The sequence below is a fragment of the Meleagris gallopavo genome, chromosome 4 (assembly GCF_000146605.3).
Source record: "Meleagris gallopavo isolate NT-WF06-2002-E0010 breed Aviagen turkey brand Nicholas breeding stock chromosome 4, Turkey_5.1, whole genome shotgun sequence".
NCBI lineage: Eukaryota > Metazoa > Chordata > Aves > Galliformes > Phasianidae > Meleagris > Meleagris gallopavo.
In genome coordinates this window covers 16,747,004-16,765,906 of record NC_015014.2, presented here as the reverse complement: position 1 = coordinate 16,765,906, position 18,903 = coordinate 16,747,004, and the positions used below count along the sequence as shown (strand labels likewise).

General features: G+C 41.6%; 1 protein-coding gene across 1 annotated transcript; it reads right to left on the bottom strand.

The window, feature by feature from the left end:
* Nucleotides 1-699: 699 nt before the first annotated feature.
* Nucleotides 700-18,342, bottom strand: LOC104910587 (electrogenic sodium bicarbonate cotransporter 1-like). The gene is made up of 2 exons (XM_010709651.3): nt 17,988-18,342; nt 700-911 (listed from the first exon to the last, which is right to left on the bottom strand). Exons 1-2 carry the CDS (start codon nt 18,058-18,060, stop codon nt 715-717), a joined length of 270 nt encoding a protein of 89 aa, XP_010707953.1. The 5' UTR covers nt 18,061-18,342; the 3' UTR covers nt 700-714.
* Between the last annotated feature and the right edge of the window lie 561 nt (nt 18,343-18,903).

Here is an 18,903-nt window from a genome sequence, read left to right as displayed (position 1 = left end):
CAGACATGACTGACCTGATCCCATGTTTATGTCTTTAAATACAATGACTATGCAGCAGCACAATTTCAAAACGAGTAACTTGCATCTTTCTGCAAAGACCAGGTCTTAAGACCCCTGCATGCTTCTCTCTCTAGCTCAGGAAGCGTTTTCTCACTTACAAGCTAGTTGTGTACTAGAACTTCAGCCACCTGGAATTATTCTCAAGAATCTGAGCTATACCATCCTGAGCTGTTCCCCATAACTTATTAATATAATGAAACCAAATCCCAAGAGGATGTGTTTCTCACAGCCTATAGTTATGGTCTTAGTGCTTGTCCACCTGCTCCGAGAAAACCGTTTCTAGAGGAAATCATGGAGTGGTTGAACCATGGTATATTCATCCTGAGAGCCAGGGCAGAAGCTGCAACTGATCTGTCCAAGCACGTCCTCAGTCTTTGTGTTTCCTTGCTATCTCCTTACACACAGTGTCAACTTGCTTCTAAAAACGCTGGCCTGCTGCTGACTGGCATTAGTTCAGGAGCAAACTGAGGTAACACTGAGGGATGAAATATCCGCTCTGGCCTTTTCCAAGTCATAACGACCATCCGATAGCAAGTAATTTTGATTATTCTGATCCTGCAACACAAGGTGACTGTTTTCCTTGATCCACTTTTCTCTATCATGATCAGATCAGGAGCAAATCACTGGACAATGGACCATTGTAGTGAGTGACAATCAACACCAGTACTTACTGAGCGGTTTGAGGATGCTGCTGCTTGTCTCATCAGCATTTTCTACATCTGATTTGTCAGAGTAATTCTCAGAAATTTTCTCCTTTTCTTTCTTTTCTTTGTGCCCAGGTCTTCTCCTATGACGCCGCCTTCTTCTGTAGCTCTTCGGCACATGGACCCCAATGTAAACAGTGTGATGACCTAAGAAATAGGAATACAGCAAATATTGACTTTGACTGCTAGACATTCCACATTATTTTTTCCCATTTGTTTTGCAAAATACATTGGTCAGACTGCACACTTACTTTCTGCAAACTGATCCAGTTTAATTGAAAAGCAAAGAGTAACAAAATTTATATCACTTGAGCATGTAGTCCATTGTGCATCCAACTACCACGAGGATATTACAGCAGCAAGGAAGGACTACCAACACGAGTTACTGCAAAGTTCTTGATACTTTCCAAAGTAAGAATTAAGTGCCAAATTTTGTATGCTCACTGGAAATACAACTTATGCCTCCTCCGTTTCTTAAATGCTTTTATTTCAAAAGAGCACTTAAACTACATTTGCCAATTGCTATTTACTTCTGATGGGTTTGATCAAAAATGTTCTATTTTCAGAGCTTTCCATACTTTTACCAGCCTGGGATAAAAACCTTTCCTTCTGATTAAAGAAAACATTTCTTTCTCTGTGCCTAGATGATTCTGCTTTCTTTCTTCAAGCTTTAAAAGCAGCTGCTTCAGATAAATGATGACGCTTTATGCTTTTGTCAAAATTTGGTTTCCCCATTCATTTCTCCATGTATCCAACCAGTGCAGCTAAATACATACATACTCTACTACTAACTAAAGTATATTTATCTGAATAAATAAGCCCTAAATGCACATGTGAACAAGTGCCTGTATCTGCTTCTGCTCACACCCAGAAATGAGTTTCTGCTGAGCTACCCTTCTGCAGAGTCACTGGCTCAGTCACCTCACATACATCAATTCCTAGCATAAACTTACACCTCACATACAGCTATTATTAGCATATACTTACACCTCACATACAGCTATTCTTAGCATACATTTACACCTCATATGCAGCTATTTTTAACATATACTTACACCTCATGTGAATGGATAGCTGCTAAAACCACATGCAACTATATCAGATCACATACTTAGTACAAGGCCAAGGCTCCAGCTTTAGGAGAGCTGAAATCCTTCCTGCTGAACCAACTCATTTGGCTCCTCCAAGACAGAAGAGGCCATCCCACGTTGCAGCCTTCAGACACCAGCCTCTGTGACTGCTGTGGCTTTGATGAGAAGCACAGATAAAACACTCTCAGCCCTGACTCCAGCACCCACAGCTATCTCCCAGAGAGTACATTTATCAGCTCTCCTGAAACATACTGCAGAAAGTGAAGGGGACAGGGGAGGTTTAGGTTAGATATTAGGAGGAATTTTTTCTCTCAGAGGGTGGTGAAGCACTGGAACAGGTTGCCTAAGGAAGTTGTGGATGCCCCATCCCTGGATGTATTCAAGGCCAGGCTGGATGTGGCTCTGGACAGCCTGGTCTGGTGGTTGGCAACCCTGCACATAGCAGGGAGGTTGAAACTAAATGATTATTGTGGTCCTTTTCAACCCAGGCCATTCTGTGACTCTATGATAAGTTTCATCACTCCTAAACCCACAGAAAGTTCTATCATGAGGGTGGCACCTGAGAAGACAACAGTGACGGCATCTCAAGGCAGATATGCTTCTCTGACACCAGATACAGACTCCTGCAGACTGTGCCCACACCTCTCTCCCTTTTACTAAGAATTAATAACTGAGTTAAGCAAGCAACAAAAGTCAGGCTTCACTTGAGAAAGTAAGGTGGAAAACTAGCCCCTGCTATCTACTCATCTCCACAGATCTTCCTTTCCTTATTGCAGTTTGCACTGCTCTCTGAGATTGTCTGTGAGTTGCACCTATTACCGCTGTTTCCTTTTCAGCAGCATTACATAGTTCCAGATTAAGCATCTATTTGTGCAGTTGCAGGAAGTTGCTTTGGAAATGTCAGCACAACAGTAAAGCCACAGAGAGCAGCTATGAGTTAACTTCACTGTTTATGCAATTGCTCTATGTCCAATCTTTGAGATTAAGAAACTCAAAATTTTGTCACAAAATCCTCAATTTCCATAACAATCTATTCTTTCCCTTGAAAAACAACCTTTGAAAACATTATTCTCTCGTGAGACACCTTGTCTGAGGACACCAAAAGAGACAGCCGTGGATCAGCAATGGCAGTGTGTGATGATGGATGATCAGGCAGCCCACTGGCAGAGCTGTACGTGGGACTATTCAAAAATGCACTCCTAACCTTTCTCTCAATTTATCTGTGAGGTATGTCAGGTCTGGTACTTTCCTTGCTGAGACTCTGCTTTTGTCATTTCAAATTCCACACACTCCTGAGGCCAGCTGTAAAGTTTGGTGAGTTGTTCACCTACTGTGCAAGTGAAATGTTATACAGAAAGCATCTGAGGCTGCTTGACCAGCATGGCCCTTCCTGACAACAATTGTAACAGAGCTATTGGTATTGCCCAAGGACTATGCAAAGAATGAAATAACGAGCCCTATTCGGGGATTGGGCTAGAGGCTTATGAAAATAGCTCGTGCCGTATGCATATAACACTGCCTCTCACACCCATCCACATGCATGCTTCATAGCCCAGAAAAATTATTCACGTACACAGATCTCTAAGAGTAACTCCTTCAAAAAGAAAACACAGAGGACAAATGAAAAATTTTAAGTGCAAACCGTTACTGAGTTACTAAAGCATAGAAAAGCATCTGAAAAAAGGCTCCTTAAGAACTGCATTTTTTATTCATAAAGGCTAAGAAAATTAGAAGAGAAAGAAATTCTCCAATAAGACACACACTCATCCTCAGACTGGCACTACATGTGATGCATTTTGGCTCCAAAGTAATTTGTTAGGTGGAAGTTGTAACAGAGACCAGAGGCTTATAAAGGAACTCCCTGCTCAACCATAGACATAGTAGTGCTGGTGATGGGTCTTAAAACAAATCACAGCATTTCTGGTGAACAGAGTGCTACAGCAAGCTGTAGTTTCTGTACAAGCTGCCACTATGCAGAAGGTCGCACTGAATTAATAAGACAGATATAAAGATACAAAGATGTATAATGCTAATTATATAGAGACATTAAATAGCAGAGTGTTACTGAAAATCTCTCAGAGTGAAGTTACTCTTTAGCCAGTTCTGTCTAGTGTAAGGCATCATAAAGCTCACTGCTGAAACTCCACAGTGCACAGTCTAGGAGACAGCAAATTCACTGCTACGTGCACATCTCCTGATGCTCTGGGCTGCCAACACTGTATAACCATCCGGCACAGTACCAATAACTTGTCATCTCAGGGAGCAGGACAAAAAAAGAAACAGAAATCCAGGATCGAGCAAGGTCCAAAGTGAGGCAGTACAACAACGGCAGGAGGAAAGGGACGGGCATCTGCTGCCTCCAGCCCAGAGCACAAGCACAGCGATCTTTCCAAAATGGGCTCAAAACACAGAGGCTCTTGGAAACAGGCAGAGCAGTAACGCCAAAGCTGGTGAAACCTACAGAAATACTTGCAGATCAACATCTGAGAACAAGTCTTTGCTGTGGCACACAAAGCCAGGAAAGCTATTCCAGAAACTGGAAATATCAGCTGTAACACAGCAGATGGCATAAATGCTACACAGGGATAGAGAAATCTTATCTGAGCACAAGTAGCAGGTGTTAGGTTAGGGATGGCTCCTGGGAAACATGGGAACATGGGGCAGCGCTATCTGTCCAAGGAATTCTTACAAGATCAAATGCAAAAGCCAGATGAAAATAGATGGGGTGATTCTGGCTTTTTCTATTTAGACAACGTCCTCCTTTGAATCACTTTAATTCTGTGGTCAGCTTGATAATACAAACACATCATAGTAAGCCCGTAGTCTTAATGCTTTAATATGCTGCCAACAGAACCGGACAATCTCTTTAATCTTTTGATCACGTGTGCACAGTACAGATTTTGGTGATATGAAACTAAGTTGCATATATACAGGCCAACATCTGCACTACTTAGCTGCTTTTCACTGTTCTGCATGGGAGAGCCTTAGTTAACGTCACTTTTCGTCCTTTTCCGTGCCTTCCCTACTCCCTTTTTTTTTTTCCCTTTTCTTTTTAATTTTTCTCTCACAGTCTGTTCAGAGTGGCCAATCAAGATGTTTTCCTTTTCTGCATACTTGAAGTACTCGGCATCTGTTTACGCTGTTGCAAATGCTGAGATAAAGTTCTAGGCTCCCTTCCCAAAATGCCTGGAAGGAAACAATTGACACATACTCTCAATGCACAACTTTGAGACATTTCCTACTCACTGGGCTAACGGAGCTTTCCCATGAGAACGATTCACTACAAATGGCAATGCCTGATACATTTAACAGTACACACATGCACCACACTGCTGTCCGGCAGCGTGGTGGAGGATGGGAGAATAAAGCCCACTGCTAAACTTCTCCTGATCATCCAGGTCCCACTGAGCCATAAACTTCTCTTGTGCACTCAACACAAGCCACCTACACATTTCCTCCTGTGGTGCCCACCATGTTCACAGCCTTTTCTTCCCTCTCTACCCGCTCTCACTCAGGAAAACAACTATTTCCTGTGTGCATCTCATTCATTCTAGAATGTTCTGGTTGACCAGAGGCATGAATTTCACTATGCTATAGAATCTCCTACGATGCACAGCAAGACACCTGCAAACAAAAGCAACTTGCACTTTCCCCCTTCTGAAGAACAGCAGAGGGTCACAGATTCCCCACTTATTTCTGCAATAACTTTTGAAGCTAGACTTTTCTTTGCCCAAAGATAAACTTTATTGAGTACCAAATTTGGAATGGAACTGGCTCATTTCATTAATAAAGCAAGAAGCAGTCCTCACCAGAGAGATATTTTTCCCCAAAAAAATTTTGGTTGAAATGGCATCTTTTCCTTCATTAAGAGCTACTAAAGAACAGCAGCTCATGATTCAGAGTCTAAACTCAGAGTATGTGCACAATGGTTTCCCTGAATCAGTTTTATCACTGAAAACTCACTCACATATTACTAAATTTAAGTTTCGTAAAATATAGCATTCCCTTCCCTCCCTTCCTACAGGAATATCTGTTCATCTCTTGTCTCTGTCCTGGCCAAGCATGGTCTTGTTAAAGCACCGGGAGTGAAGCTGCCTGAATTTTAAGTCATGCACATACGCTGATCCCAGCAGCATGCTGACAGCATGAGGGAAGAAAGCAGTTCTAGACACCCTGCCTCAACTAGCCAGGGCCCCCAAGCATGCTGTTTCCATGTAAAACTATGCTCTCGAGTCCTTTTCAAAGTTATTCCTTTTAAGGGAACCTGGGGATTAAAGAAACGCAAACAGAGGACAAAAAATGTGTACTGAAAAATAAGAACACAGAAATTTGCAGGCTTGAAGTTTTCAGACTTCATAAATTGTCTATCACCCATTAGCTGCTTGGGTGCGGTTCCACTGCCAGACTCATGTGTTAGCATAGCCTGACCACCCGTGCTACCTGCACATCTCAGCCTCCTTTCAGGCACCTGTTTCCTTATTGCCCACTGAGGCAAGCAGAAAGATGCAGGATAAGGCAGGCTCTGCACATGTATATGACACACCAGGTTCCCATGTGTCTATACCAGTAATACTGCTTGGTGGTTTATGCAGTTGTTTCAGCACAAGCCTCAAGCCAAGCCTGAAGAGTGTCTGTGAGGATCCTTTTCTGTCCAAGAAAGAAAGGATGATGTTTTTTAGAGAGTGAAAGGCAGGATGTACGTGCTGTGTGAGCACACTAAATGGCTGCTCCGTGCTCACTGAGGGCCAATGCAGCTCTGTGAAGGAACAAGGACAAGTCTGGCACAATCAGTTCCAGATCTGGCTAAGTGTAAGTGATGAAGAGATCTTGGGATATGCCCACATGGGAAGTGTGCCTGAGGCAGGGAATTACTCACTCTCAGAATAATTATGTCAGTCCCAAACTTGACGTCCCAAACTTGACATCCCAAAGCCTCTGAAGCGTAAGCTGTATACATTGTTTGAAACACGTGGATCTATTCATGCTTTAACACAAGTGCCAAATGGCAAAAACATATTTAGTGTGAAAGAAATCCAGAGTTAAGGTGTTTTTTCCCAACTAGTTCTGGAACGACATTTGCTTCAAAAAGCATTATAATTTCTTACCACAAATTTCTCACAAAGTCTGAATTTAAGCATTTCTGGGGAACTTCCTCCTGCAACAATGGTCTTTTCACAAAGCCTTTTATATGATGTATTTAAACATGTTTATGTAATATGGTATCAGTGACAGTGGCAATAATCCAAGCGTAGGTTACTACCAGAAAACCTATGAAATTCATTTGCCATTCCAGTTATCTCCACCCAAACAAACAAGCAGAAAGTGATTACACTTCATTTATAACACTGTCACTTACTTAAAACATGAACTTTCTTCTTTGAAGAAAACAGTGAAATAGCTTTTGCTTAGCAAAACCAAAACTTGGTCAGTTGGAGGACAGAGCAGAAAGTTATGAGATCAAAGGATAAAGTCTGCCTGGTACATAATATCTAGGAAGAAATCTTTTCTACGCGATGAGGTCTATTGAGATGTAGAACATGGCCAGACTAGTCCATAAAGTAACTCAGATTGGCTCCTTAGAAGAAAACAAGTTCAAAAACTAACATTACAAGTTTATAAAGCAATGAAAATGAGTTAAGTATCAGCACTTTTCAGCCAGGCCTTATTTTCACTTTCAAGGCTCTTTTCCAAAGAACAGAGAGTCATATTAAACCTTGTCAAGCTTGGACAAGCTCATGTGGTTACATCCAATATGTCTATGCAGCCAACTTCTCCTAAAGCCTACTGCTCCGGCCACTTGTGCCTCCTGCTGCAGGAGCTGTGTGTGTCCAGGCACTCAAAACGGAGGCCTGAGCAGAAATTTCAGGCTACCTGCAAGAAGCATTTTGTTCAGCACATGGCAACTAACTTCATCCAACTTTGAGATACAGCTAACCTAACACAGGAAGGCAAAGGTGTGCCGTTCTCTGCCCATTTTCATAGCCTAACAAATCTGTCTCATACCTGGGTAGAATTGAAACAGAGCATATCCCCAGGGTGAGGAAGGTTTAGTTATATATATGGCTTCCTGACACACTCCTAGAGCAAGTGGCTTTTATTCTTACTATTTATGAGTTGCTGCCTTTATTGAAAGGTTGTTCCATAGAGTCATCAACATTTTGGGACCTGCACCTGCAGCAGCTCTGAAGTCATGTGAGGCTGGCAGGTGAGACTGCCAAAGGATGCAGCCTGCTGCATGCTTTGTCAGAAGACCGTGTGACATCTTTGTGTCTTTATGGACAGTAAGGTGCTGCTGCTGCCAAGCACACAGCTTAATGTGGCAACACATCGCGGGGATCATAGTGAGTCTGTGCAGTTTTTAGTGGCTTTTCAAAACTTGAAGTGGCAATGGAAGAATCTCTCTCATTTCGTGCAAGAATCCAAGGAAATAAATGACATAAAAAGCTGATGGGCCAGAAGGACAAATAAATCACAGGGATGATCCATTTTAAAAGGGAGATACTAAAAGTAGCACTAAGAAACTCCTGAAGTAAGCCCTGCTTAGTTTCAAATCAGCTCAAGAAATAAGAACAAAAGGCCACGTTGCTTTGAGCTAAGTGCACTTAACTCTACCTGATTCAAATGGGTTACAGGTAGTAACCATCTTCCAAGGCTGGCACCTCCACCCCAACCAGCTCCCACTTCGGGATGCAGTTATCACACCATGTGCCCAGGTGCAAATGGAATAGGATGCACGGCCTGGGCAACACTCCACTCAGGGCACAGCTAGTACAGAACAGAAACAATCCTCCCCTCCTATATCATACAGTACCTAATAATTTCCCGTAAGCAATCTAAAGAACATTAACTTTCCCACAGATGAAAATGCAAGTTTCCACAAAACAACAGACAAACCAGAATATTTTCAATGATGGATCAGGGGGATGTAAACTCTAGGTAGAAAAGACGCAGAAATTCAGAAGGCATGACAATGAATACAGCTGGTTCATGCATCAGAAACAAGGGACATCATTATTTCCTCTAAATCAGGGTAAACATCAAGTGCTATTCCCGTTAATGCATCTGAAAACCGATGCCAATAATAAAAGCCATAAGCAATTCTTTAGACGGGCCGACAAGGCACACTCCTGGGCTCAGCACTTAGTTCCTACAGGAGGTTCAGAACACATTAATACTCAAGACAGAGCTTTTCCAGATAAATAGGAATTTAACCAAGAGGTAAAGCTCACAAGGCTTCATTGAGTAGTTTGTTGAAATTTGACTGAAATCTAAACAAAGAGATGTTCCAACTAGAGAGGAATCCAGATTCAAATCACTACTGCTTCCAAGAGTAAAGAAGCAGCAGAACCACATAAAAGATGTGTTTCTCTCCAAACTGAGGAAAGCCTGTGTAACTGGAACAGTTTTGATTCTTTGTGTCACAGTAACAATTTCAATAGTGCAGAAACATGCATGTCTCACAGTGCTGATGCTTGGTCACAAAGTCACCTCTGCAAGAGGTTTCCATGATGGGAACCAAAGGCCTGTTAAGGGTCTGGGCATAAACCAGAGGACCAGAAACATCAAATGGATGCCTGGATTTGGACAAAGGATGCTGGGCAAGAGACTGACTGGCAGAAACAGAATAATTCACACCTACAATGACTGCAAAACCTGTAACCAGCTATTCTGAACAAAGTGAGATCAGGATGGCCTTCAGGCATTAAGGCATTTAAAATGACAACAATATGCAATAAGCTAATTACTGCATGCTGTGTGGCTGCTGGCCAAAGAAAATGGTCCATGTGACTTGATCAGATGATGGGCTTTTGAGGGATGGGGCCAAACACTTTATAAACAGAGCAACTATAACATTCAGTATGGGGTTCACAACTAATAAAGACCATGAGGAAAACAGAAAAGTAGCGAGAAGTGTAGTACTGGGCAAAAGAGAAAACAGAGGTTCAGAGAGAGACAAAATGCAAGCTAGATTTCAGCTGAAAAATAAAGCAAGAAGGGACAAGCTTAGAAACAGCACAGCTCTCTTCAGTTCTGCCAGCTCTCATAATGGATCCTATCTTCACTGCAAGGATGGAAAAGTTCAAGAGAGGACCAAAAACCTTCACTGAATTACTTAAGTGGTGAACTTGAGCAAAGAGCACGTTACTTATTTGTATTACTTCTCAGTATTTAATCATGCAATAAAACAACTACAGGGGGAAGGGAACTGAACTGGGTAGTGGAAGACAGCATGTAAGTATGAGAATCTTCTGTTATCAGCAAGTTCCTAGATTTTCAATATCTTCAAAAGGCTTATTTAATCTTCGTGTGAGATGACCTCTGCAATCTTTAAAAGCTTCCCATATAACAAGACTATAGTTAGCCAGACAGAAAGTATTCTTAGCCATCTTTCTGAAGTTTGGACTTCTCAGTTTTAAACACATGCTCACTTGCCTCCTATCAATGACCCAGACAAAATGCCACATTCCTAGCAAGACTCAAGAGCCATTCCAGAAAAGCATGTTTAAAATGTGTGCTAGCCTCAGAGAACAGGATAGTTCTAAAAGACAGAGCTCAAATAATTGAGTCAGGAAGGCCTAAAATAGGAAGAGAAAAATTAAAAGTAAGGTCTTCATCTGGCTTTTAGAAAATTCTACAAAATTCAAAAACAGGAAATTAAGTCAGTCATTGCTAGGAAAGGATCAGAACGTGTGTCATGAAGCCAAGAAGGCACATGCCAACAGCAGCTAAAAGATACCACAATAAATTAATGGATCGACAAATTGTTTACACATAACAATAAATGTGTTTGGGGCATTACCACTGAGCTTTATATAAGCCATTGCTAGACTCTTACCCACAACCCCATAAGCTGCTTTTCTTTTTCTCCTCTTTGGAGCTATGAGAGGTTACAGAAGCCATCGAACCTGCCCTGCTGTTAACTGATCTAATCTGGCCAGCATTGCTTGGATTCTACTTAAAGAAAACTTTTCAAAAGCACAGCTTTGGGGAGCAGAGCAGAGGAAGAGAGTTGTGCTGGGCACGGCTGCTTGCTCTAAGTTTTAGATTAAGCTGTTCACAGTACTTTCAGATTTTCTGGCATCCACATTAAGAAAAGATCACAGTTTCTTTAAAAATCATGTCTCCTTTAGAAATGCCCTGAATTACCACCCAAAATGGATATATCCAAAACAGCCCTTCTTGCCTGAAAATCTTGGCCTTGTTTTCCCTATTTCTATCTCATTAATCACCAAGTTAATACCTACCTGCAATTAGCCCTATTAAATGAATACAGGCGGGCAGGTTTTAGATCACTCTCCAATATAAATAAGAGCCTTGATTTTCATAGCTACTGAGTCTATGTACTTAGGTCTTCAGCTGGAAGCCACTGCCATTTTTCCAGGCCACTGACTCCAGAATAAAAACTTCTAATATTCTTCCCCTTATTTTGTAAGCACAGCAAATTACTATAAATTTTTACTATATCATCATTACTATAAATGTTGATGGACATAAGGGTGTCTGAAGCAAAGCCTGTGTTTTCTTAAGAGCCTGAACTACTAGCCATCTTTTGCTGCATCAAGAGTCAATTGTCTGAAGCCTGAGAAACAAACAGTGAAGACAGGGAAAAAGTCAGCAACCAAAACATGCCAGGCAGAGATCTACCTAGCCAGCATCCCATTTCTTTGGCAAGTGTCAAGCAGCTCAGGGGAAGTCCTTGTAAGTTCCCAACACTGCAGTACTACATCATAAGAGAGAACAGCCCCACTGCAAGCCAACCTTGATTCCAAGGCTGCAGTTGGAATTCAACATAGAGAGGCAACAGCTTATTTTCTGGAAGGCATACTGCAGCTAAGGTTGGGTGTATCAGAAGGCCAAGCTCCTGCCAGCAGGGCACCAGATAGGAAGGAATGTAGAGGGAGCTGCATTTACAAAAGGCTTGTTGCTCTTGCAGCACGCTTCCTTTCAGGAAGCACTACAGGTTTCTGTCTCTCTTTTCAGTCCCTTTTCATTTCTAGGGAAGTTCCCACAGTGCTGGGCAACAAGAGTAGGAATACAATCCAAGTGAAAGGAAAGTCTAAATTGCTAGCATATGATGTTGCAATGTAAAGATCAACAGACTGGGTGGGAGTGCACTGGCTTATGTGAGAGCCACCACATGCTGGAGGAATCTGAAAATGTAGCAAAAGAGTAACTGCATTTCAGGGTGAATCACCTCAACAGCTGGAAAGTGCTTTGGTGCTATCTCTTGTGCAACTCCTACTACGTGGCAGTTCCTCTTTTGGAACATTAGCAATCCTTAGCAGCAAGAAGGAGTATAATTGGTCAATTTGCAGATGAGAAGCTGAGGCAGGGAATGATCAAATGATTTGCTTGCTATGGATTCAGGTCTCCACAGAAGCAGAATGTGAACCCTAGAACTGAGTAAATACTGTGGCTGATCCCCAAGATGATCCGCTCAGTATCTAAAGGAGAGCTGTCCCTTCAGTAACTAAAGGGACAAGAAAAAAAAGGGACAGACTCTTTAGCAAGGATCTGTTGTGACAGGACAAGGGGAAATTGTTGCAAACTAAAATGTGATATTTAGTTTGGTTATAAGGAAAGCCATTGTCAGAATGGTATAGAATGTATCACTCTTTGCTGCCAAGTACCTTACATGCAATACAGAACTTACCCTTGCTTTAAAAAAAAATACAAACTTCTCTTTGCAGTGAGTGAAGTACATCATATGTTGACTCAGCTGTTCTAAAACCATTTTCTGCATTTCTTCTATATGTGCAGACCAACGCTCCTTATGTAAAGTCAGTTTATCACCATATGAGCTTTGCAGATTTTTCTCATAGAGCTTTCAGGAGTTCTCAGCACCTTCTCACACAACCCCAGCATCTTCAAAGCTAACCCTGATCCCTACCAACATATGAAAAGCATTTGCAATAACCAGAAAGATACTTCATGCAACAGTAGGTGAAACAAACACAGGTTAGAAAGTGCAACAGTAAACATGCTCACAGATTTACCAACACCAAGCTAACTAATGACTCAAGTGATATTATTTGAAGGACAACAGAGCTCTGAACAAACCATGTTACGAGCGATTTACATTTCACAGAGGTTGCAGCACTTATACAATTGACTTAATTAATCCACACACAGAAAAACACCTCCCAACTTTTCCATAGGGATGTAGTATATTATCCAAAGTACTGGAGCCATAGCACTAGGACCTTGTCATTTTTTATAAAACAGATAAGGGCACACTTCAGTATCTTGTCAAGTGTCCTGAGAACCAAAGTTGGACAGAACTTCAACTGAAATCTTTCATCCAAACACTTCACAGCTGGAAAAATCCAAACCACTCAACCTGTTTTTACTAACTGTGTGGGGCAGCATTCAGGTTCCCATCTGTGCCTGTTGGTCCCAAGTCATGCCATTTGCTGCACAGAAAGAGGGAAAAAAAGGCAGTCCCTAAGTCCTCAGCATCTTGCTTTTGCAAAACTAAATGAAATGCAGCCTACGCTGACTAGCTCTGCAGTTAAAGAAAAATAATGAAGAACATTCTGTGCTAGAACTTCACATGATTTTTTTTTTTTATTGTACTTATTTCAGAAGCAATTAGAAACTTGAATTGATATGAAACAGGTCTTCTGATTGTTTCTGAATACAGAGAAGATCAGTCTATAGTCATCAAAACTGAGGGTTGCAGTGGGAGAAGAAAAGAAGAAAACAAAGTAAATGGCTAAATACAACAGCTTTCTCGTATCTTCTATCTTCTGTTAATTAAGGTAATGATTTTTACAGCAATCTTTCTCTTCATTGATCAAACCACCACAGCACAGCTTTCTACCAACAAGGCGTAGTGACACAACATGGTCAAGAACAAGAAGATGGAAGCATGGGGAGCAATTAGCTAAAATGGCAAAAGACGTCCTCAGACATTCCTACAAAGTCCCTGTTTTAGGCTATGTATGCAGTAAATCCTATAATGTTAATGAAATCCAGAGAAAAATTTTCATTATAACAGAAGTTTTTCTGGAATTCAGTGCTAAGGTATACTCTCCACACCATTACTTTGAGAATCCATTGAAAACAGGACAAACACCTTACACGAGAGCTAGTCCTTCTCCTATGGGCCACAGCCAGGGTGCTACCCTGCTTTCAAGTAAGAGAGCTGCCAGACTTGAAATCCCACATCCTCCACCCCAGTGCAAAGGCAGGACAGCAAGCCTGGGGGAAGTTACTTAAGGAGCCAAGAATACCTTATCTCAAAGGATAAGGTGGAGCTTTATTTTTCCCCTGTTGCAAAATTGGTTATTAAGTAATCTCTTTGTGTCACACATACCAGCACTCCTAAGAGTGGCATTACAGCAACATGTCGTTACCTTCAAGGAAAGGAACGTGCAGTGCTCAAAATGAATGGGAATGGCTTTCTTACACAGGAGGTTCAGCTCAGGGCAGTGCCTGCTCTTATTTTCCCCAGCAAAATCTATAGTTTCTCATTTTCTTTCATAGTCTGAACAGGACCTCTAGGAGACCCCTCCATCTCGCTATGTAACATTTCTGCACACTTCTGCGAAACATCAGTTATGGACAGCAAAGCAGCTCTGCAAACTAAAACATAATCATTTTATCAATTAAACTTTCTCTCATGAAAGACAGTAGGAGGGTACATGGAACCAAGTTATTTTTGAACGTCCACAGCTGATATCACCAATAAAATAGAAGTAACATGCAGTGTAGGATTAGACTGAAGTGCCACCTTAGAGAAGCATTAAATAATCTCTGGATCTAGGCCAAAAGGACATACTTTTGCAATGTGTACATGGTTTCTATTGTTAATATTACATTTACTCAGCAAGGGCATGACCGACCACCACCTCAAGCTGAAAATGTCTAAACATACCGCTGATCAGAAATGCCCATTTTCCCTCCACTCCTTAACAAACCAAGTCCTTCCTCTTCTCCCACACCACTACATAATCAAATCAGTGAGCGATGTGCTAATCCAGAGCTGTTATCTCCATCTGACAGACATAACACAAGGCAATTAGCTACCGAAATAATAATAACAGACTGAATTCAGGAATTGCTTGCTACCTCAGAGTGACAGCATACTGTTTTTCTCTTCCATTCTGGAGAGTTAATATGCACAGGATGATGACTTTCAAAAACTGCATTCACCTGTTTAAATCAAGCAGATTCAAAAGCAAGAAAACCAGTCAGCTTTCTAAGGGCATTATAATGTCTCATCCCCCACCTCAGCTGCTTTCTAACAAGTTTGAAGAACTTCCTAAGAAATTTGATTCCAAAGAATTTCCTAAGAAAATCGACTGCTGGATGAAAAAGAAATTATTAGCAGATCAATGCTAATTGCCAGAAAAAGGCAAATGACTGTGTGATATGTACATTTTTCTCCCACGAAAGCAGAAAAAAATAAAAAACTATCAGTAAAAAAAAATACATTTGGAGGTAACAACTCCATCAGAAGTTACCTTCTACAGAGGATGCAACCAGTACAATCCTTTCAGAAAAACAAATTCTAACAATATCAATTGACTGAAGTTCTCTCTCGCAGAGAGAATGAGCACATTCAGGTCTCTATACATAATGTTTCTTCTTGAAACTATGCCATTGCACCTCTAAAGCAGAAACCACAGAATGAAAGAAGGACTACGATTGGAAAAGACCTCTAAGATGTATCAAGTTCAACTGTCAATGCACCCTCACCACAGTCTTCAGCGCCTCATCTGCAGTTTTCTTCAACACCTCCAGGGGTCATTGACTCCACCACCTCCCTGGGCAGCCTGTGCCAACGCATCACCACTCTTTCCAAGAAGAGATTTTTCCTAGTATGCAAAACAAATCTCTCCTGGTGGGGAGCCACCATTATCTCTCGTTCTATTGCTAGTTGCCTGGGAGAAGAGGTTGACCCTCAACTCAACACAACCTCCCTTCAGGCAACTGTAGAGAGCCACAGGGTCTCCCCTGGGCCTGCTCTTCTCCTGACTGAACAACCTCAGTTCCCTCGGTCGCTCCTCATAAACTTGTGCTTCAGATCCTTGCTCTAAATCTAGTAAAGAGACTTAAAACAATCCGCACAAAGTGCAGGCCACGGGCCTTCAGCCTGACTATTTGAATCATTCCATAAGTGCATACTATGACTACACATGGGGTGCATCTGTACGTATCAGGTGCACATGTGTTTCTTGTAGTTATATACAGGGCATGTATCTGAGTGTGTAAAGGATGAGATATAATTATCAACATGCATTTTCTGAGTTACGGCAAGTAAGTTCTCTTCAAACTGCCAGAGCTTGAATAATTACTTGCATTGTGGTAACACCTCAAATTTGCAAGGCAAGCTCTGGATTTAAGACTGTTCCAGTACAGAAGCAAGGAGCGGCTGAGCAGCAACTCACCAGCCAGATCATATGCACACCCCTCTGCATCATGTCACTGACAGATGCTACAGCATCAGCACCAGCCCCGCCACAGACAGCAGCTTCTTTTGTGATTTAGCTAGGTCATTCGCTGAAGCTGGCGAGAATCAAGGCACTGCATTTAGCATGAACAAGGGAATTAGCTGGCTACACAGCCCAAGTCTCTGCAGATTCAGACAAGCAGCTACATCTCTCAGAGGTCCGCTGTGTGCAATCAGAAATACTTTGTATTTTTTCCACTTCCTCTTTCCCTTACCCAATGAGATGAAGAGCAACTGGTCTGTTAGCCCAAGCAAGTCAAATGATAACCTCTTCTCTGAAACATGGAGATAAACAAGTCACATTACTTGAAACATCAGCCATGACCTTTTTCACAGACGATCTTTGTCACAGACTGTTAAAATGGACACTCAAGTGCCATCCTTCTCAAATAATAATCTGTATTATATTCCTTGCGTATCACATATGGGTGATACACACCATCAGAGCATGTGACAACACTTAAGTCGTTACATTACAAGAAACTTCTCCTCCCAAACGTTTCTGCTGTGCCAAAGTATCAATTATTCTAGAAGCAAAAGGCTAATAGAAAAACCCTGTCATTCCAATCCTGCAGACAGCAAATGGGCTAATTAAACTCAACATGGGGATTTATAGCTACTGAGCACAGATGAATTCATACTAGAGGGGGCAAAAAAAAAAAAGGACAGGTATTTTCATGGCAATGACTGGTCTTACTTGCTGCAAATGTTCTAGAATCAAACAATTTTGCAGACTGCTTTCCTTCATTCTGCTCAATCCACTGATGTCCACCACTGGTATTAATGATACGAAACTCTATACCTTTGAAAACATTTTAAAGGAAAGCCACTGGTCACAGTTTACAAATAAACTAGAATAAAACTGTAGATCCAGGTCAAAAGGGGAAGGGCAATATTGTGAGGCAGAACATTGGCTTCATTTCCTTTCTAGCTAGAGAATATAGCCCATGGATTGTTCCTCCTCTTTCCCTATTAGTTTATCAAACACCCTGTCAACTGATTGTCTTAAAACAAGGAAAGGAGAATTTGCTGCAAATACGTCATTCTTATCAGCTTCAAAAATTTTCCATAGTCAATCTTAAAAACTTAAACTTTAAGCTCCTTTCTCCTTTCACATTTCACAATGCTTTTAGTCAGAGAGAAAATTAAAACACTTTCAAAGTCTACGCTTTTCCCGAAAGGTAAGGAAACCTTTTGCTCTCTTGGAAATTCCTCTTCAAGGGAAAACTCTTCAAAAGACAGGAAAACATCCATGCCCACCCCCAACAGTTGGCACAAATCCTGCTGTTTTTTCCACGTCGCAAAACCTGTTACTGCATTCCAGCCCTCCAAGATGCAGTGGGGATATGCAAGCATTGCCAAAACACATGTAGAAGAAACAAATAGCCTGTGTTGCACAGTCACTATGCAAGAGACAGTGAATGGGATTTTATGTAAAATACAAATGTGCACCAGGAGCATATGCTAACTTTCACTCTTGAACTGAAAAAGACAATGTATTTTAAATTTTAGAAGTCAGTTTCACCCTGAGTAAGCTTAATGGTGTTTTGGCCAGTTTTAGGATTAATACTCAGTCAAAACAAAAACATCCTTTTTCTCTACCTATCTGGTTAATTTCATACACAAATAAGAATTGGAAGAACTGTGAATCCCCAGCAATCCAAAGTCTCTTACCTTCCACTTCTTCTTCATCACATACATGTTTAAGGAAGGAAGCCCCTCTATCCAGTACTGCCTCGTCCTCCATCCTATAGTAATAAAAAAGAAAAAGGAATGCTCAGACTTCTCCTGGAGCGAGCTATTTGAACCAGCCCAAGTCCTGGGCAGGTTAACTTGTAAGTTGTTGTTCATGTTACTGTGGGGACTCCCGTCCTCCTTCCAGTGCCTGCTGTTCCTTCATAGAGCTTCTTTCAAATGGCGTTTGGTATAAGCTGGCCTCACGTCGCTCGAATTCTAACCTTGAGAGGACATCAGTGGTGACAGGTATAAGAAAGGTAATCCCAGTTAGAAGCCTTTGTAGTTTTTTTTCTGCTTCTTTTTTCTTTCCTTTTTCCTTTTTTTTTTTTTTTTTTTTTTTGTAACTAGGACCTACACACACTCAGGCAAGTTTGAGACTGTCTATGCAAGAGCCAAGAGCTTGTGGAATTCCAGTTTCCCTTTCAAGTTCTTCTAAAGGATGTTGGCTGCAGCACACATACTATACACAGACACACGCACGCGTTCGAATGCACAGTGGGAGACTCGGCTTCAGCCAGCCTCTTAATACCAGCAAAGCACACTTGTCTGTTGAGAGGCAAGCTTTGTGTCACATGTTGGCCTTACAGAAATCTGACATACGAGGATTATCCGGAGACCAAGCTCTGGTAAGTCAGGCCATCACAGCAGTCATTTATGTGTGTCACCCATTCATTCATCTATTTGGAGACTGATTTCAGCAGTTGTTCTCCTCCCCCTTCCATTTCTCTCCACCTCTTATCAGCTCCTCTTTACAGAACAGGCTCCTAATTCTATACTTCTGTCGTGAAGTCCTTCTGGGGCACTGCCCAGACACACTTACTGCTATATTTCATGCACAAAATAAAGAGTCTGA